This window comes from Amaranthus tricolor, chromosome 8, assembly GCF_026212465.1.
Source record: "Amaranthus tricolor cultivar Red isolate AtriRed21 chromosome 8, ASM2621246v1, whole genome shotgun sequence".
In the NCBI taxonomy this organism is placed as follows: domain Eukaryota; kingdom Viridiplantae; phylum Streptophyta; class Magnoliopsida; order Caryophyllales; family Amaranthaceae; genus Amaranthus; species Amaranthus tricolor.
Window position 1 is genome coordinate 25,748,182 of NC_080054.1, and position 25,368 is coordinate 25,773,549.

The 25,368-nt window shown below is 34.3% G+C and overlaps 2 protein-coding genes across 14 annotated transcripts; both read right to left on the bottom strand.

The window, feature by feature from the left end:
• Window positions 1-8,289, bottom strand: LOC130821087 (chaperone protein dnaJ 15-like). Of its 11 annotated transcripts, none has more exons than XM_057686711.1 (12): window positions 8,060-8,289; window positions 7,630-7,797; window positions 6,265-6,388; window positions 5,358-5,440; window positions 5,157-5,268; window positions 4,685-4,789; window positions 4,538-4,588; window positions 3,576-3,665; window positions 3,367-3,475; window positions 2,858-3,006; window positions 2,693-2,746; window positions 1-654 (listed from the first exon to the last, which is right to left on the bottom strand). In XM_057686711.1, exons 2-12 carry the CDS (start codon window positions 7,752-7,754, stop codon window positions 418-420), a joined length of 1,239 nt encoding a protein of 412 aa, XP_057542694.1. In that variant the 5' UTR covers window positions 7,755-7,797; window positions 8,060-8,289; the 3' UTR covers window positions 1-417. The 11 variants fall into 11 exon arrangements, with proteins under 11 accessions (XP_057542694.1, XP_057542692.1, XP_057542695.1 ...); XM_057686709.1 differs by having other exon boundaries at window positions 7,630-7,845; XM_057686712.1 differs by having other exon boundaries at window positions 8,032-8,289.
• Window positions 8,290-9,195: 906 nt separating this feature from the next.
• LOC130821088 (zinc finger protein BRUTUS-like) lies at window positions 9,196-23,251 on the bottom strand. Of its 3 annotated transcripts, XM_057686716.1 has the most exons (15): window positions 22,656-22,791; window positions 19,603-19,694; window positions 19,104-19,313; window positions 18,569-18,763; window positions 18,133-18,494; window positions 15,996-16,221; window positions 15,517-15,682; window positions 13,695-14,906; window positions 13,391-13,562; window positions 13,080-13,301; window positions 12,867-13,004; window positions 11,632-11,866; window positions 11,474-11,533; window positions 10,224-10,295; window positions 9,202-10,136 (listed from the first exon to the last, which is right to left on the bottom strand). In XM_057686716.1, exons 4-15 carry the CDS (start codon window positions 18,677-18,679, stop codon window positions 10,002-10,004), a joined length of 3,111 nt encoding a protein of 1,036 aa, XP_057542699.1. In that variant the 5' UTR covers window positions 18,680-18,763; window positions 19,104-19,313; window positions 19,603-19,694; window positions 22,656-22,791; the 3' UTR covers window positions 9,202-10,001. The 3 variants fall into 3 exon arrangements, with proteins under 3 accessions (XP_057542698.1, XP_057542699.1, XP_057542697.1); XM_057686715.1 differs by lacking the exon at window positions 19,603-19,694 and having other exon boundaries at window positions 9,196-10,136; window positions 13,391-13,538; window positions 22,656-23,206; XM_057686714.1 differs by lacking the exon at window positions 19,603-19,694 and having other exon boundaries at window positions 9,203-10,136; window positions 22,656-23,251.
• Window positions 23,252-25,368: the final 2,117 nt, after the last annotated feature.

Below are 25,368 nucleotides of genomic sequence, written 5' to 3' on the forward strand. Positions count from 1 at the left end.
TCGTAATCAAAAGTTTGTTGGTGTAAACTTATCAATAATGAATAATGAATAATTCATTCTTATACAAAAACCTCACATAGCCACTTTGAAAATATCCACAGCTTAAATTATAAAAATATAACCTCATTTCATTGATAAGTTACAAAACATGCAATTATATTTGCTAGGGAGATCACTCTAAGGAACTCAATTATATATAAAGAACAAAAACCCTTCCATCTTTTTGTATGTTTTCTCTGTACTTGCCACTGCATCGTCCACAGCACAGGTAGAAAAAAATTTCATACCCTCGGAATCTTTAGGCACTCAAAACTATGCTATGAATGAAAGGTACTCACAGAAAGACGAGCAAAGAAATGGCCTGAAGCCCACCAGATGATCAAGCATGAAGTTATGTATATGTCCCACTGAAGGCAATCACCCAAGCTTTTTATCAGAACCCTTAAGATTTAGATTGAACCATTTCTTGCGAGACGATTTGTCTTTTCCATCAGAACTTCCATTTTCTCCGGGGCTTTCGGACCTTCCATCTTGGACTGAAACCTTACTTGTACTCCCATTGCCCAAACTGCTACTACTCCCATGAATACTCTGTGTTCTGACTACAGTAAAGACAGAGTGTATACTGTCTCGTTGCTTCAATAGCTCATCCACCTGTTTTAAGAACGGACGTAAGTACAAGATAAGTGATTTGACAATTGCAAAAATAAGATACAGCCTTCAACAGATTGGGCTCTTGTTGGATTCTTAAGTTTAACATATATTCCAGATCTTCAAACCAAAAAAATGTGAAGGCCTTCAACAGGTAAATTATAGTCACCGTTACAAGACCTTTCGTTTAACAAGTGTGACTTCTTGTGAATTGATCTTCTATTCGGAGAAAAGAATACTAGCAAAGTCCAATAATCATATGTTGTGATTAGGTGACTTGGTTCACCCATGTCTAGCTTAGTTTAGCCAAGTTTTTGGACTCTACCAATTTTAGTCAATGAGTGTTGGAAGTAGAGATTAATTCCCAAAGATATCTCTTGACCAAATTGAGGTAAGACTGGGGGATCATCAAAGCAATTTTGCGTCCAATGATGTGGAGTGTATGGCATGTGCATCTTAGAAGTTGATCATGCTTCTTTGGTTGATGAAGCTAAGCATGGAAGAAGAGTGTGCAAAAGATGCTTTGCCATTTTAGTGCAAGTATAGATGTTTGGTAAAGCATTCCCATTAAGCAAGGCTCGATCAAGCCGTATCACACAATCGAGCCTGCAAGCTGGCAACCACAAAATGCAGTTGCAAACCTTTGTTCGACCAGGTTGAGATAGGGCACTCCTTTACCTTGGCTATAAAATAGACCCTTGTATGCTTTAGGAGATTAAGCTAAAATGTATTTTGAGCTTCCCTACTTGCTCTAAGTTTGTAACCCACTTTTTCCATCTATTATCTCTTCCCAAACCCAATTAGATACCTCACCATTGTAATTCCTTTCATACTTTGGGAGCTTTTGCTCTTTTCCTTCAAACACGTAATCTTAACACTAGCTTAAATGAGGAAGTAGTCATATTTGGTGAACCTTGTAAATTTGTTGTTTGTTTGTTTTAGTTTGTTCATATTCCCTTTTCCCAACCTCAATTAGTTACTTCACCATTGTAGTTCCTTCATAGTTAGTGAGCTTTTGCTCGTCTTTCAAACACATAATCAAACACTGACCTAAGCAAGGATGTAGTCATCTTTGCTGATTAAAGATCTATCCTAAGATTTGGAGGCATTATATGATTTGCAACAATTTCAAAACTAATTATAAACTCATTTGTCATTGCAAATGTTGAGACTACGCATTCATGATATAGAATAAGGTCCAGGAAGCTGACTCCTCTCCTTTCTATTGCCAAATTTCCAAAATCCTTTCTCACCTAAGCATAAAACCAAGCTTCACAAATGTTCAAAACAACCACATTGATGATGAAGAAACAAGTCTGGAAAAATGACCACTATCCTTTCAACTGCCAAGTTCTCAAGATACTTTTCACCTGTTCTTGAACGTCTATTTGGTAAATCTTTGCTTCAAATCTTTTGTGCAATCATGATTTTGATCAGGTTTATCAAATAAATTACATCTAGATGACTAGATCTTCCAAGTCATTTTTCAAAATGGTTGTAGGTTCTGCCATTGGTGCTTATGTTTCTACCATATGGAATGAAGCACAAAATTCAGATTCTAATTGAAAAGGCCAGAATATAGAGCTTGAAGTCAGAAGTTTTGACATGATTAAAGAGTGGTCCGTCAAGAAAAGCCTTTACTATAGATAAAATAGTTAGGACGTATTCTCCCCAGAGTAATTTAACTTCTAAGAAGTTCAGTTCAGCTCTAATAAGTTTTGTCTACAGTTCATCACTCTCTCACTTTCCCCTATTTATAGGTTTTATTAAGTTCAGCTCACTTCTAAGGAAATTGGCACAAATGTAATTTTGTAGACGTAAGTTTTGGGCAAGCCCTAGTTCAGTAGATAGAAACCTAGCTTGTCTAGAATTCCACCTCATCATGAGGTGACAATCTCCCTGCAAAGCTTTTTATTAGTTCTTGTGCACATTGAAATAAAACACAACAATTAAGTATTTTTTCAAAATAAATCATCATATCAAGAGACTCCTAAATCTTTCAAATGAAATAAAAATGATTCAAATCAGAGATGAAACTTACAGACTGTTTTTCTTGATTGTATCTGTTTGTCACTTCTTGAAAACGAGCCAATGCCTGCCATTGACACAGGTAAAAAAAAATGAAAACAGAAACAATCAAATAGACAATTCTTTGTAAAAAAAGAGAATAAACAACTTAAAGATGTTTAGGATACAAGAAGTTTACCTTCCTATACTCTAATTCAAATTGATTAAGTTCATTTCTTTTTCTCAAAATTTGTGCCTCAATTTCCTTCAACTTCTCTGCTGTGTTCTCATAAGTCTTCGTGCAAAGTGCCTCTATTGTGTAGTTTGCGGGTTTGAAAAAGTTATCACCTAAATCCGTATCACATTAGTTAGCACATACTTCTTCCATTTTTTTAATAGTAGTTACACGAACTTTTATATTATTTATGACTTTCGTTTAAATCTTCTTTCACGAATTTTCTTTAACAAAAAATATAGTCAAGTGACATCTTTGAGATTCATTTCAATATATAGTTCCATTAAATTAGCTCTTCACAATTTTTACGTAGTTTAAAATGTGGATTTGCATATGTGGTTAAGAAGTGCAAGAACTAAAAAAAGACGAAGTATTGATCAGATAGACTGCTGGTACAAAGAGCAATTTGTTGCAACTAAATATGAGCTAAAGACCATCAAACAGCACAGGTTGAAGAAGGAATTGTTGCAGACCATATACAGCAAAAATGTGAGTGCCCGGTTTCAGTTCTGAGACCTCACAAGGTTGTAGACCCTCCAATCTTTTAAAGAAAGCAGCTTCAGGGTCCTTGGCTGCTGCATACTGCATACCCACAATTCAAAACCAATCACAAACATAAAAACTGAAAAGAAGATTATTTCCACCACCCAGGTTTCTATGGTTACTTGGTTAGTCTACTTACCGCATTTACAGTTGAATTCAATCTATAAACTTGAAAATGCAAGAAATACATGCCAGCAGATGTCACCTTGCCAGTCTTTTCACTATCCTCCTGCATAAAACAGAACCATCTTAATTTTATAAATAACGCATTCCAGCAAAATGAGACTTCTAAAAATTGGCATCAGCAGAAACTCAAACTTACAAAAACACATAACGAGATCAGCAAAGTTGCATATCTTCAAAAAAAGGTAAGAGCCATAGCATAAACAAGAAATTCTATAGAATGCTCTCCCAAAAGAATAAACAAACTAGATCTGCAACCACAGAAGTGAAAATAAACATGGAAGATAACAACGGTGGAAAGCAAAAAGGCTAAAGACCACTAAGAGAATCTAGCATTCATGTTATTAAAAAGTTGGGATGTTTAGAAAATATCATACCATAAAGATACGAGTATCTGAAATGTGTATGGTGAATTGATTCAAAGGCACACATTTAGAGACAGAATACGAAATAAGGATTGACAAAGAAAATCTTGAGGAAAGAATGAAACAGGACTATGTTATCTTTGGCTTGTGTGTAGCCTAGTCCCTAGAAGATGCAACAGTACAATAAGTGGAGAATAAGAACTAATGGTATCATTGAAGAAATTAGGGAAGGACAAAAATGACTCAGCTGGAGTGAGAGAAGAAATATGATGACTGAAATGAATGGAAGAAAAGAATTTTTGTGGATGATCAGAGAAGTTAGGCTCTTGGCTCATGCAATTGACAAATCTTATCAACGTTTGGTAATGTTATTATTGTCATCATCATCATCATTGTTTATGGTAGAAAAATAAGCTAGAAGAAATAAAGCAAAACAAGTTGAAAGCTCAAGATGATAATGAAAAGTACAGTATACATACATAGCACTAAAAATTATAAAATGACAACAAAAGTACAAACAACAATGATAAATACAAATTATTGAATGGAATACCTGTAATGCAAGCCCATAACCTCCATTTTCCTCTTGCTCAAAGTAAAGAAGCTGAACATATCACAAGAAAGGAGATACAAGTGATGAGAGCAATTTTGAAACTTTAAGTAGCTGCACCCATGTATCATATGATGGATATAATTATACCTTAAACTTGCTTTGGGCAGCTGAAGAGACACGGACTACAATGCCTGCCTGTGTTTGTTCCTCGCTTATTGTCACACTAAAAAAGTGGGCACACTGCTTATCTACCTGCATTAAAATCATGAAATAATTAAAGCAATACAGAAGTTTCTGCAATTGTTTCCTCTTTGTCCCAAAATTGAAATGATCACTATCCATCATTTCCAATTTTGGATAAATCAAACAATAAATAGAAAAAAGAGTACTTAAAATTAAAACTTTGCTACCATATACTTCTAAAGTTCTAATTAGTAATTAATTAATACAGTCTCTAATTTGACAAATAACAGTACAACATTAGCTACTCGTAAGTGCAAGGACAAAGGATGTGAGATCCTAAACCCTTAACACCTCAAGCAGGAACTTTATAAGTGCCTAACTGTATGGCAGGGTGTGGGATGCAATAGACATATTCAAGCAATGATCAAGCAATTACCTTTCCATTAACTGAAGTTCCAACAGGAAGTGGGCGTACAGTCACAGTTCCATTCAGTGCTTCTTCCAGAACATTAGCAGAGATGGTTGTCTTGATAGGAACCCCCAGTTTACTGAGAAAAAACAGTAGATAAATCATACTTCTAAGGCAAGAGATGAAAAGTCAACAGCACCAGAAACTCAAACAAGGAATATTTCTTACCTAAACAAGGCAGCAAACATTGTGTTGACAGTCCCAAGGTTTGATAAGTCGATTTCCATATCCATGCCCTCGATATCAAGAGCCTTATAAATCATTTCTGTAGACTTAGTTACCATTCCCAACAAGCTAATGGATATTTTAAAAAATACTATGGCCTATGCAACACGTTAGAGGTTTTATCACAAAAAACTATCAAAACTAAGACAAAAAGCTTGAAACTAGAAAAAATATTTTTTGAGTATATTGAATCAAATCCTTCAACCTTTGATGTTATTCAAAATAATCACATCACAATCAAAATTACCCCTCGTCAAAAAATTAGTTCACCCAAACACATACTAATGGGCTTGCACCTTGCATTAATCACGTGAACCCAAAGACCCGTCATCTGGGCCATACAAATCATAAACTCAAACAAGACGAGGCAAAACACTTCATGACAAAGCTGAGCCTAGTTTAGAAAAATACATATATTACAGAATGCTCCTTCCCAAGAGGGGTCCACACATTACTTGGTTTGAGACTTTGAGTTTTATTACAAAATAAATAAGCTTTAGGAGAATCAACTTTAAATATGAACATCATAACATCAAGTTCAATAAATGAATAACATCTAATAAGAACTACACAAGTTCAATGCGCAATCACAATAAGTTCATATAAGCTCCAAAAAGTTTTAAAAAAATAAAAAAAATAAAAATAAATAAATAAAAATAATTCAGGTAATAAGATGCACAGGGGAAACTTAAGACATTTTCACAAATGCAAGGTCTTAAAAATTATATTTTGCCTGATTTCTCCATAAGAAATGCATGACATGATGAAAAGAACAAAAATTCTTGAGACTGTAAAATACATAGTAGTTTAAATAAGTATATGAAAAAGATCTGAGTGAGAGCTACTACACCTCAAATCCTGCAGCATCATATTGCCTTCTCTTCTCAGGATCAGACAATATGTTATATGAATATGCAACTTCCTTAAAAAGCTCAGCAGCTTCAGGGTTATTAGCATTTTTGTCGGGGTGATACCTATATTAGACCTACGTTAGCACATCATCTTTCAAGTGAGAGCTTGAATTAACACCATGAATCTGTTAATAGTTAATCATGCAGTAATTTAACAATCTACTAATCCACAGGTGATTATTAAAGCACATTATCTTTCAAGTGATTCTTAAAGCACCATGCGGTGAATTTTATGATTTTTTAACAAGGGCACCCTAAACCCTCAACCAACGCCTTTCAATTTTTTAAAAATACCAATCTCACTACAAGATGTCAAAAAAACAAAACTCAATTTTTTGTCATGGTGTTGAAGGTCTTGGGGGAGTCACGGGCAAAAAAGCTACCACTCACCATCCCTGACCATCAGCCATAAGCTACCTAAACTTGGAAGTGGTAGTACTGTATTAGACCGACGTCCACCCCCATTGCCTGTTAATTCAGCCATCCCCAACCCCTACTTTGTAATAGATAGTTTTTCTTTGCTTGATATTCGTGGTGTTTGCTACCATGCTAGTGACAACCCCTTCAACCGCCCTTTTAATCAACTACTTAAATGCAATTCAACCGCCCATGTGAAATAAGATCCAATACATTCGCTATACTACTCATTACCATTAGTGGTTGCATGTGGTTAAAGTTGACTCCGCCTCCAAAAGTAACGATGGTTGGGGGTGCTATCAAACACCCAAACAATCAGGAAATGAGATAAATGCCCTTGAATTTTGATCTTTATCAAATTAAAACAAAACATGATTCAAAAGTGTAGTTAAATCAGCAAGAAAAATCAAAAAGAATAGCTCAATGAGGGCCAACAATTCATAAAATCCGAAAATAACCATATAGATAAAGCATAGTAAAATTAGGAACAAACCTTTAAATGGGAAATTAGATTAAGATTTGGGTTTTTTTTTCTTTTTTGAGCGAAAGTTGTTTTTATATTGCCCCTACTTTTGGTGTCTCTTGCTTAACATTTTAAATAAGTCACTCATAAAGACAGGTAAAATCTAATCAAAACATAGTAAAATTCCAATTACAACAAGAAGTAACTTCACATTTGCATTGTTTCATTATGCAAATGATAGAACAATAATTTTTCATCAGATCAGGAACAATACAAGAACTATAACAGTAATTTCCTACATGGGATTCTTTCCTGATGTCAGAATCATTAATCACTATAGAAAAGAAACTCCAAAATAAGAAATAAAAGAGGACAGCTGAAAATAAATTACAGCAACTAATATAACCAAAAAACACAAACTTACTTAAGCGCAAGTTTGCGGTAAGCAGTCTTAATTTCTTGATCAGTAGAATCTCGAGTAACACTCAAAACTTCATATGGATCTCTCCGAAGAATCGTTGTAGACGGTCCTCCATTATTCAAACTCATTCTACCCTTTCCTGATATGAGCTCCGTTTAAGGTCTCAAATTCCTTTCATGTGGCCACAAATCATGCACCAGGAAAATATATCTGTCATTTCTATAAGATAAGGTGAAAAATCACCACAAATTACAAAGAAACACATAGCTTTCAACAATTTGCACCAAAATTCGATGCATTGAATCGCTCCAATTGCAAGAAAATAAAATTGTGGAATTAACAAAAGAAACTACAAAAAAGTCAAAATCCAATAATATAGAAGTGAGATCTTATTGAAATTGGAACCTTAGTTAAATTCGGAGAGGAAGAGAACCTGCGAGAGAGATATCGAGATGATTTTGCTCGGTCACGGTGAAGGTAAGGTCAGGGAAAATTTGCTCATCCTTCTTTTTCTCTCTGTTTTTCTTTTTATTTTCTTTATATACGTCGTATTTTCAAATTTTTCACGCTTTGAACGGTTTGGTTGGCAGGGGACTAAGGGAGGGAGATAGAATTCAATCGAGAAAGTTGATACTCCAAACCATCATATACGATATACAGGAACTAAAATTCTAAATCATGATTTTATACAACTTTGTCAAATTCAGCAATATTAATGGTGAAAATGTAACATGACTTTTAAAAAAGATTTTATTATATTAATTATAATTTTAAGTATTAAAGGTAGGTTTTTAAAAAATATTTTATATGATCAAAATTATATAACTTATTAAGATTTTGTGATAACTATTTTACAAGTAATTTCATGACAACTATTAATTATTTTATATAGCAATGATTTGTATGATGATTGAATTATTAGATTATGTTGACAATAATTTTGCAAGCAGACAATTTGGTACAAAAATAGTTAATTTGGGGCAGAATATACAATCAATAATTAATTATTCAATCAATCAATAATTTTTTTTGTTATAATACTTATATCAATTATTACAATATATATATATATATATATATATATATATATATATATATATATATATATATATATATATGTATGTATTATAATATTGTGTTTGGTTGTATATATTGTCAACATGACCATCAATTAGCATGTGCAAAGTGGTTTACAGTACAGGATCCCATTATCAGAGCGGTCCCAAAACGCTATAATCATACTTAATTGATTTATTGTTTCATTGACCACAATGTCTATTATTTTACACGAGAGTAACAAAGAAATAAAAAGTCAAATATTATTAGTTTAATAAATTAAAAGTTCTTATCATATACTAATTGGTATTTTCTTTTATTAAATCGTAAATGTTAATAAGATAAAATTAACATATAGGCCCCAAAAATTAGAAGACGCCGTGATTGTCCATGTTTGTTTTAGTAATGAATTTCTGAAGCTATCCTTAAGTATGTTCGGTGAGTTAGTAGTGGGTGGAGGTGATTACTCTTATTAGTTGTTAAGCAACCCTATGAAAATGCATTATCGCGTTGAGAGACATGTGGATAGCAAAGATTCAATTATCCGCATTACTAATAACACAGTAGATCCATAAACAATACAGAAGCGTTCATATGGTCAATGTATTCTTCCACTTGTGATTAGGATATTTCCGCATTAGATGAGAAGTTCTATGAAGACATAACTTTGAACACCCAGATCTTTAGTCCATTTGATTTTGATTGTATAATAATTGGAGTCTGGAGAAGAAGTTCAAAATTTACACTCTGGCGCTACACTTGTATCAGTTGCATGGTATAAAATGATAACTTTGGCAGACACAAAACTGAAAACCGTTGACATTTATAAACTGAACAGTGAAGCCGTTGTCATTGTCAATAATATTAGTTTAAATTAGACTGAACTAAAATTAGTAAAAGTCAAATTAAAATATTCTCTAACAAAATTTTCAGTCCATAATTAGTAACCTTCTAGTTAGATGGCAACTTCTAAACTTTAACATCTTATTTTGCTTAATAGACTAATGATTTAAATTAAGAAAAAACGATTAGCAAAACATACTATTTGAATTTAAATTTGTATACTCTATACTGATATTTTTTTCACATCTCAGGAAAACTGACCACCAAGCATGCGCAAGTGGATCTAAAGACTTTTTTGCCAAAAGTTTAGAAATCTTAGGACCGCCCACTATTGCAACTCATTTAGCCTTCCCACCCCTTTTCACAGTACAACATTGTAGAACAGAGGGTCAACAAAGAATAAGGATGTATGTATTGCCGCCAGAATATTTACAATGTAGCAGCCCAGAGAGCAGTAAATGTCTCTTGGTTTCTTGTCATGTTGAACAATTGGTGTCCGTCGGACCAGTTTTGATGACACGGGTATTATAAGATCCACATGATCCACACTTGTGGTAAAGCCAATGGAACCGTGCACTTCCCTTTCTACCACAGTCGTTGCAAAGTATGTCCTGAAAGGCCAATATTTTAGAAACCATCTAACAAATGAAACCATACACAAAAAAAAGGGAAAAGAAAATGAATAGTGTATGCCTCACCTGACAACGATCTCTATATTCTTCGGGCAACTGTTCAGAAGCCAATAGAGCATCCAACATACCAAAATAAACCTAGGCAAGAAGTACAGACAAAAGAAATTTTTTCAGACATAAAAATTAGAGAAAACGAATGATTAGGAAATTTCAGAAGAACAGCTACATCTTAATCTATTAACAAAACTAGTTTAGTACAAAAACCTCCTATAAATCGACTGCATGTATTCTTAACGTAAAAGACCCAAATTTCTCTTAAAACAATAGGTACAGTATCAACAGGGAGGTAGTAGCCTGTACTTTTCTAACCCAAAATGACCATATTAAGACCTCATCAAACCTCACTCTGTTACGTGGTATTTATTTCCCACTCTGTCATCTGAGCACATGTTTGAAAATGTTTGAAGGCATCTCATACATGTTTTGCTAAGATTGCACCTGAATCTTGATTTCCACTTGCAGGCGAGAAACTCGGCATTCAGGGCTTTCACCAAAAGTTTTCCTCTACCTTACAAGGCAGCAAGGACCACAAATGATAATCTTCCATTGTTTTAATCACTTCTTTTTCAGCTCCCAGTCTTCCCTCTCCATGCCCCGTCTCTAATGGTCAAAACCATATAAAAGACGCATCCTGAAAAAATTTGGTAGTAGATATGGACAAAAGGCTAAATCTAAGAACTTGATGTAGTCGAGGGTGTTCTTTACACTCTAGTCCAGAGAGATGGTAAAATCGGAGGGAGTCCCACTAATCATTTGCATTTATTGACTTACTTTATCTGCTTTTTGTAGGGAATAATAATTGTAAAATGGCTATACATATGGCTTTAGTTGTTAATTGTAAAAAAATTCAGTGTGCTAAGTTAAATAAAATTTGAAGATTTCCATGAATACTTTTAGCACAGCCTGAGAGCTATTCTAGTTAGCATGGCCTTTAATTAGGTGAAGGTATTGTGCATACACAGTTTGAGGTAGATTATTTTATTTAGCTAGAGAAGCTAAATTGATTAACCCCAAATTTGATAGTTCAGCAAATGAAACCCTGCAATCAAATTAAGGCCCTTAAATCTTGAATAACATAGGGAAGGTTCTTTAGGTTTAAGCTGTGAACCCTACCAATTCTTTATCACTGATAAAATAAGGAAAACAAGAATGACCAGTGAACCCATCTAAAGCACGAGAGACATTTTTGTAGCCATTTAAGCAACATCTTTAATCATTTAAATAAAATTTAATTGAATATTATTGATCATTCTTACCGCCATATCTCCCAATGACTTGCTACAAATCGGACAAATATAGTTGCTGCAAGTATAAGCCTGTCACATCAAAGAAGAGCATTCCAGCACTCACTCCCAAAAAAATAACACAAGAGAGAAAGGAAACAAAAACACAGATATAAGTTAAAATCACCAACCTGGAAGCATGCTGAATGCATAAAATGGCCACAGGGAAGAGCTCTGACTGATGCACTTGATGTGAAGAGGAAATCACAGCAGATAGGACAATTTGTTTCCAGACCTTTCTCCCGACATTTATGATCGACCAGCTTTACACTCAAGCAGCAATTGCAAGTCATACAATGGAAGAAATCTGAACCAAGACCCTTTCCCACACGACACAAGTTGCAGAAAGGACAATGATAGACGCTCCTGATATGTTTTTCTGATACAGTTAATATGTTGCAATAGTCCAAACCGATACAAAAATTGAGCTACAGAAACAAATTCTAATCCATAATCACCAGAACTAGAGCAACGGCAGTTACACATAGAAAAACGCATTATCAAAATGTACAGTCGCTCCATATGGCTACAGATAATTAGACAAGAGATGCACCACTAGAATAAAATAAGTAGAAAATAGGCTTAAACATAGAAGTTTAAACTCATATTAGTCAAAGACAGGCATGGTCTTTTGTTTTTGATCCACCAATTTCATACTTTCAAATTCAACCAAACACTGCATATATCTCTAGATTGGCAGCTCTTGACACAAGCACACACCAACGAATAAATTAATTAGTATGACTAGTGAGAGAAAATAAAACAAAAAACCAGCATAAAATATGTGATAAGAAGTTTCCAGTGCAAGTAATGGATAAACACAGGAACATAATTTATTCCTAAGTTCAGTAAAACTAGCCCACTATTGTACTACTATAACACTTAAGAGGCACCCATTAGCATGTTCCACACAGACGGAGCTAGAGAATAGGTAAAAATCCCTTCTCTAAACAAGGGAAATATTACAAAACATGAAGCACAATCCATTAATCACGTATTCTTGTCCCACTTGTACAAGATTTACAATGTGTCCTTCGCCAGCTAATTTAATGAAAAGTAATCAAGTTCATTGCTTTCAAAAGATGCATTCATGCTTCCAACGTTCATTTCCACCTCCTTTCTACACATGAGATTTGTTTTTGAAACTTGTCCTTCACAGCTAAAACCTCAAAGATAATAAATCTCTCATGAAACAAACACAACCAGCTTTGAAAGCCATAAATATCAATTTTCAGCTCATATTAGGACCACATAACAGTTACATCATGGCCTCTATAGCACAAGACAAAATACTGATTTGACCCTAATAATACTTCTATTTCGCAACTTATGGTATCAAAAGGAGGTCCAGTGTATGTTCTTTTACCTTTCATCATCAAAAAATTTGCAGATGCTACAGTAATACTGGGCCATTGAAAGTTCATTACATGATGGAGTTGTGCAAACAGGTCCAACAGGCTGAATCTCACAGCAACGCATACACATCATTTCAGAGGTGGCTTTCCTGATTGGAGGGATAAAAAGCATAAGCACCAGAATAAATTTTGGGGGAGCAAGAACTAGGATAAAATGAACATACCTATCCATAGAGTGGTCACTAACTTTATCATGACAGAACCTACACGTGAAAAGCTTTCCACAGCACACAGCTCGAAGTTTACAATTTCTTTTGTAATGTTCACACCCAAAGATCTTTTTTTCAGGATCCCGATATGATGGAGAACATCCTAGCAGGTCATCCCCATTTGAAGATTCACCAGTTTCTCCATTAGTAGACTTCTGTTGAGCAGCTATCCATCGACTAAGAAACACACAAAAATCAAGGAGGAATTCAGCATTGAGAAGAAGATCCGCAATGGAACCTCATAGAACACTGGAAATAAAATGAACCTGGTCATTAAATTTTGGATCAAGTAAGCTTTTCGTCTTGGATCAAGGCTCGAATCACGAGAGACCTTCCTTATCTCAGACTCAAGTTCACTCTGATTCATTCTGAAAATATCTTTCCATCCAGGCTTGAAAGTTTGATCACTAGAGTCTAGAGCATCACAAATATCATGGCCTAAAAATCAATAGAAAGATCCTTTTCAACGTAAATAATCCCAAGTCACAATGAATTAGTAAATGAAAAAAAAAAAGAATAAGAAAGGATAGCTCTTGTCAGAAGCTTTCACAAACTGGTGAAGTCACAAACCTTGTGTTGAACCTGTGTCTGAAGTGGAATATTGTTGAGACGATGTGGTTGTTTCCCACCATTCATTAAGCCATTCACTAAACATAGTATTTTTGGTGGCATTCTTCCATGTGTCCATCATCTTATTCTGTTCCTCTTGAGTGAGAGCAGAAGTTACCCAAGGTAACATAGATTGAAGCACCTCAGCACCAGTGGTACCAATTAAGCGGCCAACAATTTTATCCTGCTCCTCCACAGAAAAATGTTTGTCAAACAAAGGCCATAGCTCCAGCTCCTCGCGGAAAACATGCTGATCGAGAGTTACCCTAATAGATTTGCACATGCCCTGAAGCTTAGTGGCAAGCTCTAGGTACTTTCTCAAATCATCACTAGAGTCACCAGCACTAGACTCAAATCCAAGTGAATCTTTAACAATGTTAGATCTACTCAATGCTCCACAAAGTTGGGAAAGCTCAGACAGTGCAGAAGATATGTCCTCAAAAAGCATCTCCTCTTGCTTGTGATCCAAAGTATAAGAGTGGCTAACATTGATAAGAGCTTCCTTGGACTCCAGAGCTGGAAATACTATATCATCCTCAGCATTACTATGAGCTTTATAAAGTCCCCATAACAATCGAAATCGGCCACTAAACTGCCTAAGAAATGCCTCATCACAGTCACTTAACTTTCCAGATTCAGTATCCAAGTATTCCAAGTCTTTACGAATTGCTTTATGAAATTTAAATATGTTGTCAATAGGCCTACAAGAAGATCCAGTATCTGAAATGCTTATCTCTGTCTCCCAATTAAAGAGACTCGAGTTCAGGGAGGGAGCAGTGGGACTAAGTGACAAAGAACGGAGAGACTTTGCAGGAGCTAGAGAGTTAACTACCAGGCGACCGTTATTGACTCCTAAACCAGGGACACAACAGGATAGAGTACCACATGATAACGTATGGAAATTATCTACTCTCTTATCATCAAGATTATCAACTTCCTCTCTTAATGTTATGTTTCCTCGCTTGGATGGCCTGTCTTCACCATCCTGAAGTGTTCCAGCAGCATTGTCCCCATCAAATAAGCATGGAGCACATTTACTTAAAGTCTCTTTCCCACTCATCAGCCTTGCTGGACAGCAGCCAATAGCACTAGATGACAAGCAGACATTCACTTTACTACCTTTGCAAGCCCAACCGGAGAAAAGTGTGATAAGTGCAGCATCTGCAGCAGGGGCTGCATCAGACAAATAAGGTTTGACAAATGAGAATACAAAACACAATTACACAGGAAATATAAAATTTATTTTGTACACCACATTTGTCAAATGAGGATTGTGATCTGTATAAATGTGTTTATAAAAACAATTTAAGTACTTTTTGTCTTGACTCGAGGTCCTGTTTAGTACTTGTTCATAAATGGTGGCAACAGGAACGAGTTTTAGTATTAGTTTTCAAGATATTTGCTTATATTATTCCCAAAACTCATACTTAAACATGTGTTCTTTGACAATAGTCATTACCACCTACTATCACTCTTCCAAGTGGTAATGGTAATGGATGGGAATAAATTTTGTAAGAAAAAACATGATTTGCATAGGATAAGCATGAACAAGAACCTTGTCAAGTAATGTTCCTATAAATTACATTAAATTTTCGTTATTATTTCCACCATTTAATACCAGCATATAAAGGTACCCTAGTGCTTTTAGTAGAAATCTCATTACATAAATGTTCCTAAAGCTCTGCAAAGTACAAAATAAATTTGCAGGAACTTAGACACTCAGCAGATGAAATATATTATTGGGGGGGGGGGGGGGGTGATTAAACTAAATGTATAATACCACCTGCCATATGCATGTTTTTGAGAAAGCACTTGGCTTCTTCACCGAGTGATCCGACCAACCATGGTAAGACACGTTCAATTAACTTCAGTGGCATCACACACAGGCTCTGATACAGAAGTTCTCTTTGTCTCTGTGGTGTAAATAGCTTTCGGGCAAGTGGAAGTACCTAGAGTTGCAAGATGTCACTACATGAAGATCAAGAAAATTGCGCATAGCGACTTAAACTAGAAAATTGTAACCACACGAATTGAACAACACATCCACAACCTCATTAACTGAAACTAACATTCAAACTACTATAACAGTGTTCCCTAAAGAACAATTATCACCGTTGTAAACCACTTTTGTGGATTTTGGACAATAATTTTAATGTATTTGACCAGAATTTCCATCAAACTTCTTTAAATCCCTCACCTAAATGCATAATCCTAGCCGACAGTTACAAACTCAAACGTCTACATCACCCAAAGTCGACGAACCTGAATTTCCTCATTTTGGAAGTGCTTCTGTATGCTGTCCATTATTTGATCGGCATAAGAACAAAGCGTTGAGTAAAAATCTTCTAAAGACAATTCTGCATTCGCAAGCTGTATGTTCTCAATTAAGCATCTAATTTTCTCAAATTCGCTCTCTTCTTCAGCATGCTCCTGTGCGAAGGAGAGTTCGGCATCAACAGCAGGGAATATAACCTTATCCTCAGCAATGCTGCCAGCAAAGAATTAAAGCCATTCACACCTTAGAACCGATGAAGTATAGGCCATCTGGGTATGTATTCAATGTTAATGGTCGATGATGGTAAAAAAAGGATGATGGAGCAGAAAGCATTTCATACAGAGAAGTTGTATTCATTGAGAACAAAATGGAAGATAAAAATTTGTAGCAAAATTTAGAATACAAGGGACGGGATTATGCACTAGAAAGCTTGGCAGTGCTTGAGGGCCCAGAAACACAGCTGATAAGTAAAGGTTTCTGAAATAACAGAGAATGGGGACCAACATAATGATATATAACTCCAAGCAATCAAACATTCACACTCGCTTGAGATCCCTCACTATAAACAATGAAGACAGACAAAACTCATAATAGAAACCAAGAATGTAGCCTAGTCCAACATCTACTTTGAGCGTTAATGAGATAAATGAAAAAGAGACTTGCTAGACAAAAGAACTGTTATTTTTGCGACTTTAATCTCTATGTCAAGCTGGTCATGATTCAACCCTGAGTAGGGCATACATCAAAAACAGAAATAATGCAAAAAATTTGAATGAGTTTCCTAACTTTATTCCCTTTTAGCAAGCACATACACTAACTAAAGGTCATCCACATCTCAAAGTTTGCCTTGATTTAAACCCGAACATACACAGACGTGCAAGGCACAAACCTGATGAACATAATACCGACTTTATGTGCTTTCTTAAAGCAATTTGCCTAATTAAAAAAGAAATCCAGTTATAACAAACTAGATGTATGATTTAGTACCGTTTGAAACCATAGGAAAAAAATCGCAGATCGCATCAAGATATACACCTTTTGTATTATAGAGCACTTTGCGAGCATCGCAATGTGAATAGTTGATTTGAAAATTATCTCTTTATCATAGTAGTTCAACTTTTAAAAACAGATTAAAGCTTATGGTAGACCTTTTAGAGCCTACTAAAAAGGACTATGTAGTTTAATTTTAATAACAACTAATAATGGCCATTACTCCATGATTTTAAAACAAAAGTTACGTAACGGGATTCTGCACAACAATAATCCCAACACTGAGATTTAAAATTGGTCTTAGAATTGAGTTGCCATTCACCTCAGTTTAATGTACAGAGGATGAGTTCATAAAACACACGAAAAAAAAAAAGTCTTGAAACTCCGATGAAGAAATCTAAAATGCTTATCGGCTCTTTTACTTTTACCATTTGAATCTTTTGTTGTTTTTCTCCCACCAGAACAATGATATGTATTAGAATTCAGACTATTGAATTGACGATGAACTTCTGGTGTAACTATCAAGACCAGTAGGCCACTACTATTTCATGAGAAGGATTGGTTACAATGGAAGGATAAAAGTTTTGAAACCCTCCAGTCATTAGAAGTGTTCACTAGCAACAATAATACATTGGCAAGCATCAAGCGGTTCGCTTGCAGTCTATTGTTAGGACCATTGTAACCTAGAACGACATTTGATTTGTTACGGGGAACGGGAGCAAGGAATGCAACCTAGATTGACTCGGGAACGATTGGGTATGAGATATATTATGTATAAAAAAATATATCTGAAAAAAAAATTAAATTAAAATATTTTTGCTTTAAGAAATTGTTTTTTAGTGGAATTTTTTTAGTTTTCTAGGTTCCATATCGTTTTTTCCTTCCTTCTATTTTCTTTTAATTTGTAAATGAAGACCAAATTATCTTTTAAAAAAAGGTCTTCTACACTGAGACGTCACCTTGAGTGATTTGGGTCACGTTTTGTTGTGATTGAGGACAGATGTTTCCGAATTGTGGAACATGGCTACGTTCCACGTTCCATGTAACTATGATTGGGACTAAAAAATAAAAGGCCAGAATAGTTTTGAAATATATCAAGATGCTTCTAGACAGGAAAACAGAGCACTGTAGTACCTGTGAAATATGCAAACTTCAGTGATGAAGTGAAGTCTCTCATTGAATGCATTCAGATCAGAGAATTCGTCATTTTGCTGCATTTTTCTAGCAGCTTCTGCTATTTCACTGAGCTCTCTGTTTATTGCCTTATGCCATAATAATATCTCATCTATTGGACAATTGAGATCCGAATCAATGGTGGAGCTACTCAGTTTGACGCGTTTTCTTTTTCCAGTCTGTGAAGATCCACAAGCACAGGATGCCCCTTTGGCTTGAACCAGCTGAGCACATGTTTTAGCATCTATGCTACATTCCAATGAGGAATGACAACTGGTACAAAATTTATCCGTTTTTGGTCCATCCATCCAGGTAAAGATGACCTTCATAAGGCAATTAATCAAACGCAAATTTCAAAACGGAAAAACAAGTTCTGCAGTATAGTTAAAATGTGTACCTCGTGAAGAAGAACCTCATTTGGAATAATTTTATGAAGACATTTATGCATGTCCTGGCTCTCATCAGGGGAGACAGAAGAACAAAGCCAAGGGAGAAACTCTATCATCATATTAACCGGTATAGAGCACAAGAACCTCCACACCAGCGATGCCTGCTCCTCAAAAGAGAACTTTTCAATAAGCAAGGGAAACACCTGAGACCACAAGACAGGCTTTAGAAGAAGCATCACAGAAATTTAAATACAAGGGATCCCCAACAACTCAAACATCTTCTAGACTTAATGGAGGAGAGAGAACAATCAATCATCTATAATACCAAATTATCATGACAAGCAGATAATTTACCATTAATTTGTTTTTTTTTTTTTTTTGAGCTAAAATAGCCTCATAGTTTGAAATTCTGACAGCTAGTATACAAAAAAATCCAGTTTTCTTTAGTTCAAAGTATTATTGAAAACTTAGTAACTATCAAAAATCATATGGCACTCAAAAAGCAATTTGTGAGTATACTCGAAAGAAATAACGTATCATCACCTGCTCTTCTTCTTTGGACAGGTGCTGACTAATTGACGTCTGGAGGGCTCCCGTACGGGAAGCTAATTCTCTTCGGTAGGATTCTTCGTCTTGTACCTTTGTATTCAACAGCTCAAACAATTCATCAAATAGGACACTTTCACCTTCGTGTTCCAAAGAGTAAGTTCTAGCTACATTTTTTACGCGAATGTCAAGAGCTGGGAAGATAACCTGTGTATTCAGAACAATTTATGACAGCCCTTGAAACAATTTTCAGTTTGATCCAGGTAAAAAGTTAATAGGTCAGTAAAAAAAAATGTACCACTGACTCAGCATTACATGTCAAAGTTTAATATCACCAAACCAAACTACAGTGCACAGACAAAGAAATAATTCCAACATCACACGACAAGTTATCAATATTAGCATGGAAATTCATCACTTTGTCAATTTTTCTAGCACAAATTCTGAAAAGCATATACTATAGCTTCATAAGAAAAGGCAAATGCTCGATGCTTACACGAAAAATTTGACGACACCTATGACATTGTTATGACTTTCATGTAGAAGTATTGCGTCATGCTCATTCGAAAGATAACTTTTAAATAAAACCTGCTAAACAAAGTGCAGAATTCAGAGATTGAAATGAAAAATAACTGTAATATTTCGAAATTTCTGAAATAAAACTAATCAAATAATTTATTTATTAAATGTAAAAAAATTCTGATTTTAAAAAAAGTTTAAGTACCCACTACATCCTTTTTAACTTTCCTCAAACATTTTCTTTTTAAGCCCAAACATCATTCTTAACTTCCCTTAACCATTACTAACTCCCATTTAATTTTCTAATAAATTAGAAGTTTATAGTATTATTGTCGTTTATTCACACTATTTTCATTCTTTACTCTATTCTTCTTTTCTTCCTTTGTTATTTTACATTTTGGTTCAAGAACTTAATCCTTTTAAGAATCACTAATTCTCGTAAACGATCAGTTCTACAAGCATATGCTTGATGATTTAGACGCTTCAAATGGATTATCCAGTTAGTATTACGTGCTATGTGGTAACGTGTACAAATGTTAAGTATGATTTTATTACTATATTATGATGTACATATTACTTAAGTTATATTATATCTAGACAATCAAGTGCTATTTTTGTTACTATGATTTATGATTTAAATTATTTTATGAAATAAAATGTGGTTGAATATGGAAGAGAAATGTTTATGATATTACTATTGCTGCTGCAGTAAATTGATGTTAAAATGATGACTTGGCAAATGAAATAATAATTGAATATTTTTGAGATATGTACTTGTTGGAAAAATTATGATCATAAAAATGAATTGTGCAATGCATGCTTAATTATATGATTATATGTTCATGGCTAATTATTGAAACATATTAATCACTTTAAGTGAAACATAAGGTCAATAAAGTCCTTTATACAAACGATGTGTGGTCTTCCTTCTATTTATGGTAATCCAAGTAGGTGGGATGTGTAACTAGGTTTACTAGTGACTACCATGTTAGTCTTGATTATTTGAGGTGATGATCTCCTTGTTGAAGTAGGTTGAAGTAGGTATAGGGTAAAGCCTCGGCCTACTAGCATCCTCGTTTTCTCAATAAATAAATGAGAAAATGTGATTACTCAATAATAAAGTCCAGATAAATTAAATGAGATTATGTGTTATTACTTTATTATGTATGAAAATGATTTGTCAACTCTACAGTATATTAATTATTTTAGGGGATGAAGTTGAAATTAATTAATTTTCTGATTTTGAGAGTTTCTCTCGTTTCTTGCATTCTTATCTTTCATGTAATGATCTTTAACGTGGAGTGAAGTTCATCGGGAAGTCAATTATAGTAGTAAACTAGTTCTTAGTATAAATACTTCAATTTTAGTTGTATTAAAGCTTCATAAGGATTGAAATTCGGTTTGAACATTTCTAAGTTGTAAGACTTGTTTAATTGGTTAAAATGTAATAAGTTATTTTATAGTTGTTTAGCTTTACATTTATTTCTTTTAAATAGATGTAATGGGAAACTGATAACTATCTCATGATTAAAACTCGGTTCATATTTTCCCTTAAAAGTGTTTTGAAATTAGACCTATTTATGGATGTATTACAATAACGGTGGACACATAAGCACAAAAACTTTCTTCTTTTACTCCATCCTAAATGGCCATCCGAAAGCATCCGCACATGGCAGATTCAACTACAATGATTTGCATAGCTGTAATTGTCAAAGACAAATAAAACAAGTTGTGTTCATTTACTAATGAGGAATCATCTGGGACACCAAAACAGCAACCAAGAGAATCATTGGGGTGACATAGCATGCTTGGTTGGACCAAAGATCAAAGCCATGAAAGAAATCAAAATCTAGGACTCATTTCTGTTTCTGAGGCATAAAAAAGTCTACTCTAGCCACTTCTCCATAAGCAAGGTTTCTTTGGCGGGATCAAAAACCAAGCTAAACTAAAAACCAGCCATGATGCTTTAAGTATATTTACTATACTCAATCACTGGAGGGACAGGGAGAGTGTAAAGAAAGCTAAGAAAAGTGATAAATACAAAAGACTTGTAATCTCTAATCTCTATCGGGCGTTTGAAGGAGGTTCAGTTCTGTTTGAAGTTGATTTTAAATTTTAAGAGGAGGAAAATGATGAAGTATTGGTTAAAAAATTTGCACATGCAAGTCAATATGCACTTAGCTATCTCATTTATCTGAACTTGGAGAGTTTATCGATCAGAGATGAAGCCGAAGAAAAGAAGAGATGTGATCAGCCGTGAAAAAGGTTTTTTCTTTCTCTTCCATTTTTGCAGCTTACAATGATTCTATTAGTTCAGAATCTTCTGATAAGGCTAGAAAAGCAACCAAATAACTTGGATTGGTGATTTTTAAGGATTGGTCCTGTCTGATTCTAAAGCGCCAAGATTCACCACCAAACTCCAAAATAAGCACAGTTTTGATCATTCTCCTACAGTGTAAATGCATAAAGTTTATGGACCACATATAAGTACGCATCTTACCTCGGAGATACAAAATTACCAAGACAAATAAGCACATACACTCATTCTTATCCAAAATTCATGTTCCAAAAAAGTTCATAACTAGAGAAGCTCATATTATATTGCTAAACAAAGAAACTAAACATCGCATATTGACATTCAAATTCATCAAAACCAGAAAACACTTTGTTGCAATAGTAGTCAACTTCCTAAATATATGATATCCGTCTAGTCCATGACAGTACATCAACAGCATTATAATCTAAATAATCGCAATTAGACAACAGCCAATTGCCAATTTCCTTTCTTTTCTTATTACTCCCTTGTCCCTAAGCATCTCATATCTCATTGTTAGATCCTTAATCAAATGAATACAGCATATAACCATTCCGACAATAAATATACAGAGTTAATTTAACTACGAACATGCGGCAGTGCCTAATTATATTCTTAACTAACAATAAAAGAAAATCACCCAATTCTAACAAAAATGAACAAAATAACTAAGAACGTACAGGAAAGCAATAATCATGGAATAGAAGAAATTCTACCTCATCCTCTGCATTACAGTGATGCCTGTAAATGGAGCGAAGAAAGTGATAACGGTCCAACAATGGCGTAATATCAGTTCCTTGATAGGTGGCAAAATGAATAGCAGCACGATGAAGAGCTTCAAGCTCGGCTTTAACTGCTTTATGAAAAAACAAAAAAATCAAAATGGGAGAATTTTTATTGAGAGATGAAGGTTTAGGAGGCGAAGGATCAACAGCATTAAGAGAAGCAGCCATAACTGCAACACCACCACCATTTCTATGTCCAAGCCCTGCCAATGGCGTCGCCATTGATGATAATTATCAAGGAAAAACCCTAGGAATAAACAAACAAGCTTTCTCTCTCTAAAATCTAAACAAGTAGTCCATTAATTTCTGCTGTTGGTAAATCTGGTAAGCTGAGGGGATTAGGGAAGAAAGGAAGGGTCAAGAACACGAGAGAGGAAAAAAGATGTGGGGCCACGTGGCAAGAGGCTGCTAAAGGGAGGATGATAAGAGGAGAAATTGCGGGACACACGTGTGAGTGTGTATTCACCACGCTCCTTTCTCAATTGTTCTTGTTTTCTTCGCTTTTTCCGTCGTTAATCATTACTAATTCATTATCTTAATTTTGCTTTTCTCCTTTTGTTGGGTGGATGGATTATTTAACTATTTTTAAAGAAAGTGCTTTCTTTACCCCTCCTAGAATGTATATTCTACTAATTGGATGAAATTTAGTAGAAATGTAAATTTGGTTGGAAAAAAAATTTTAATGAACATTAACCATTAGTAGTTAAGATATAGAAAAAAAATAATTTTGTAAATAAGATTAAAAAAGAGAGTGTGGTCAATGTAAAAAAAAAGTACAAAATGAGTTAGAAATAAAATGAAGAGGGATGTAAATTGAGAGAGAAAAAGAGGATAATAACGTGTTTAACAATTGGTTGTTGGCTTGTTTGACCACTAAAAATATTAGTTGGTTTTGTTGGTTTTAAGTTAGCTGAAAAAGAAACTATTTATGAAGATTTTTAGTAAATTTAAGTATTGGATGTTGACTGTCAATAGAGAAAAAGTGGGTTAACAAGTCATTAGCTAACTAGAGTAGTTTTTTTTATTTTGGCTTAAAAACCTTTTTCTCAGCTAGTTAGTCATTTATTAAATACTCTTTTTGACTATTTAACCAACTCATAAACCAAAAATTAAAAGCTAACTAAAAAAGCAATGAAAAAGTGCGTACTAAACAACCCCAGCCTCTGCCCATAAGAGATTACACCATCATATTATCTTTTACAAGTTTAAAAATACCACATATACTTTCTATAAGGCTAGCACTAATAAAGTTGAAATTTAAGGTAGTCATCAATAGAATGTTTTGACATATGAAACTCTATATAAATAAGAGATTAAACTAGCGATTAAAGAACAAACATCAAATCCCTATAATAATAATGGAGTTACTAGGATGGATGGATGAGGATCATAAGGGGCAACCGGGCAATAACACCAACAGGCAATTAAGCTAATAAAGAAAGATATAGAGAATGTTTGATAAATGACTGATAGTTGATTATAGTGGCTGATTTTATTAACTGGTTTGATCAGCTGATTCAGCTTGTTTAAAAACAGGTTATTCGTATCAATAAGTTATTTCAATCAGCTAATTCACCAAACACTAGCATTAGCTGGTTTGATCACCCAATCCTCTGTTTATATCAAAATAAGCTAAAATTGCTCAATTAACTAATTTGCCAAACACCCCCATAACTTGTGCAATTAGTCATCCTGGCCCGCAAAGAGGGTAGTAACTTACAACTCCTTTGATGACTTATACTCGATAAGTTTTCCTCATGTTATGCAATACATTTAAAATGTTATTATTTAATATCCAACAATCCTCCACAAAATAATTTTTTTGGCAAAGATAAGCAAGTTTTATCTAAGTGAGTAGAGGATTAGATACATAACGATGAGTGAAAGAGGTCTTAAATTCAATGTTTAGCACCACAATTGGTTAAGAGTGATACAAGTATTGAAAATTAACGGTCTAATTCAATTGAATGTGAGTTGTTTAATTTGAAGTTGAGCCTAAAGTTGAGAAATATACAATTTCGGTCAAAAATAGCGAACATAAGCCTTTTAAACCCCCACGCATTATGATGACTATTCATCACTAACTCTAACCTAATTTGAGCTCTTAGATTCCATCAATTATACTTAGATTCACCCTTACTCAACATTAGCAGTTTCTAAATCATTAAGTCTCATATCGTGTTAAAGTCCTAATTCCCCTAACTATAATTTTCTTTCCTTGTTCGTTTTGTCTTTGATTGTTCATCCTTACTCTTTATCGATATAGTTGCCCCCTCAAGCCCCTTTTCCTTACACCACTAGGAAATACACCATCTTATTAGAGATGATCGTTACCTACCACTAGTATTTATAGTTGTATTGATGTTTGATTTAGCGTTTTAAAAACTTCTACCACTTAAAAACCTCATATCATGTATTTTGCCTTACATAGGAATATAAAATTACAATTTTTTATTTACGTTTTATTCTTTTTAGCAATCAATATTTATCCATTTTATTTTTGCGAAATTACTTTATATATATATTTTTTTCTGATTCTCTAAAATAACATTTTAAGCTCTTTACCTATTATTTTATTTTCAATAAACCAAATGAGAATAAAATGCAAACCTATAAAAAGCACGTGAGGCCACAATCAGTTCAT

What these genes read in the sequence shown, in the direction of transcription:
- LOC130821088 (XM_057686714.1), bottom strand. Translation starts at nt 22,946, where the DNA reads ATGGCGACGCCATTGGCAGGGCTTGGACATAGAAATGGTGGTGGTGTT. An exon ending in TCCAAAATGAGGAAATTCAG is followed by an intron (nt 15,683 to 15,995) that starts GTTCGTCGACTT and finishes TTGCAACTCTAG; the next exon opens with GTACTTCCACTTGCCCGAAA. An exon ending in TGCATTCAGCATGCTTCCAG is followed by an intron (nt 11,534 to 11,631) that starts GTTGGTGATTTT and finishes TTGATGTGACAG; the next exon opens with GCTTATACTTGCAGCAACTA.
- LOC130821087 (XM_057686707.1), bottom strand. Translation starts at nt 7,754, where the DNA reads ATGAGTTTGAATAATGGAGGACCGTCTACAACGATTCTTCGGAGAGAT. An exon ending in TCACATTTTTGCTGTATATG is followed by an intron (nt 3,007 to 3,366) that starts GTCTGCAACAAT and finishes ATACGGATTTAG; the next exon opens with GTGATAACTTTTTCAAACCC. An exon ending in ACAATCAAGAAAAACAGTCT is followed by an intron (nt 655 to 2,692) that starts GTAAGTTTCATC and finishes TTCTTAAAACAG; the next exon opens with GTGGATGAGCTATTGAAGCA.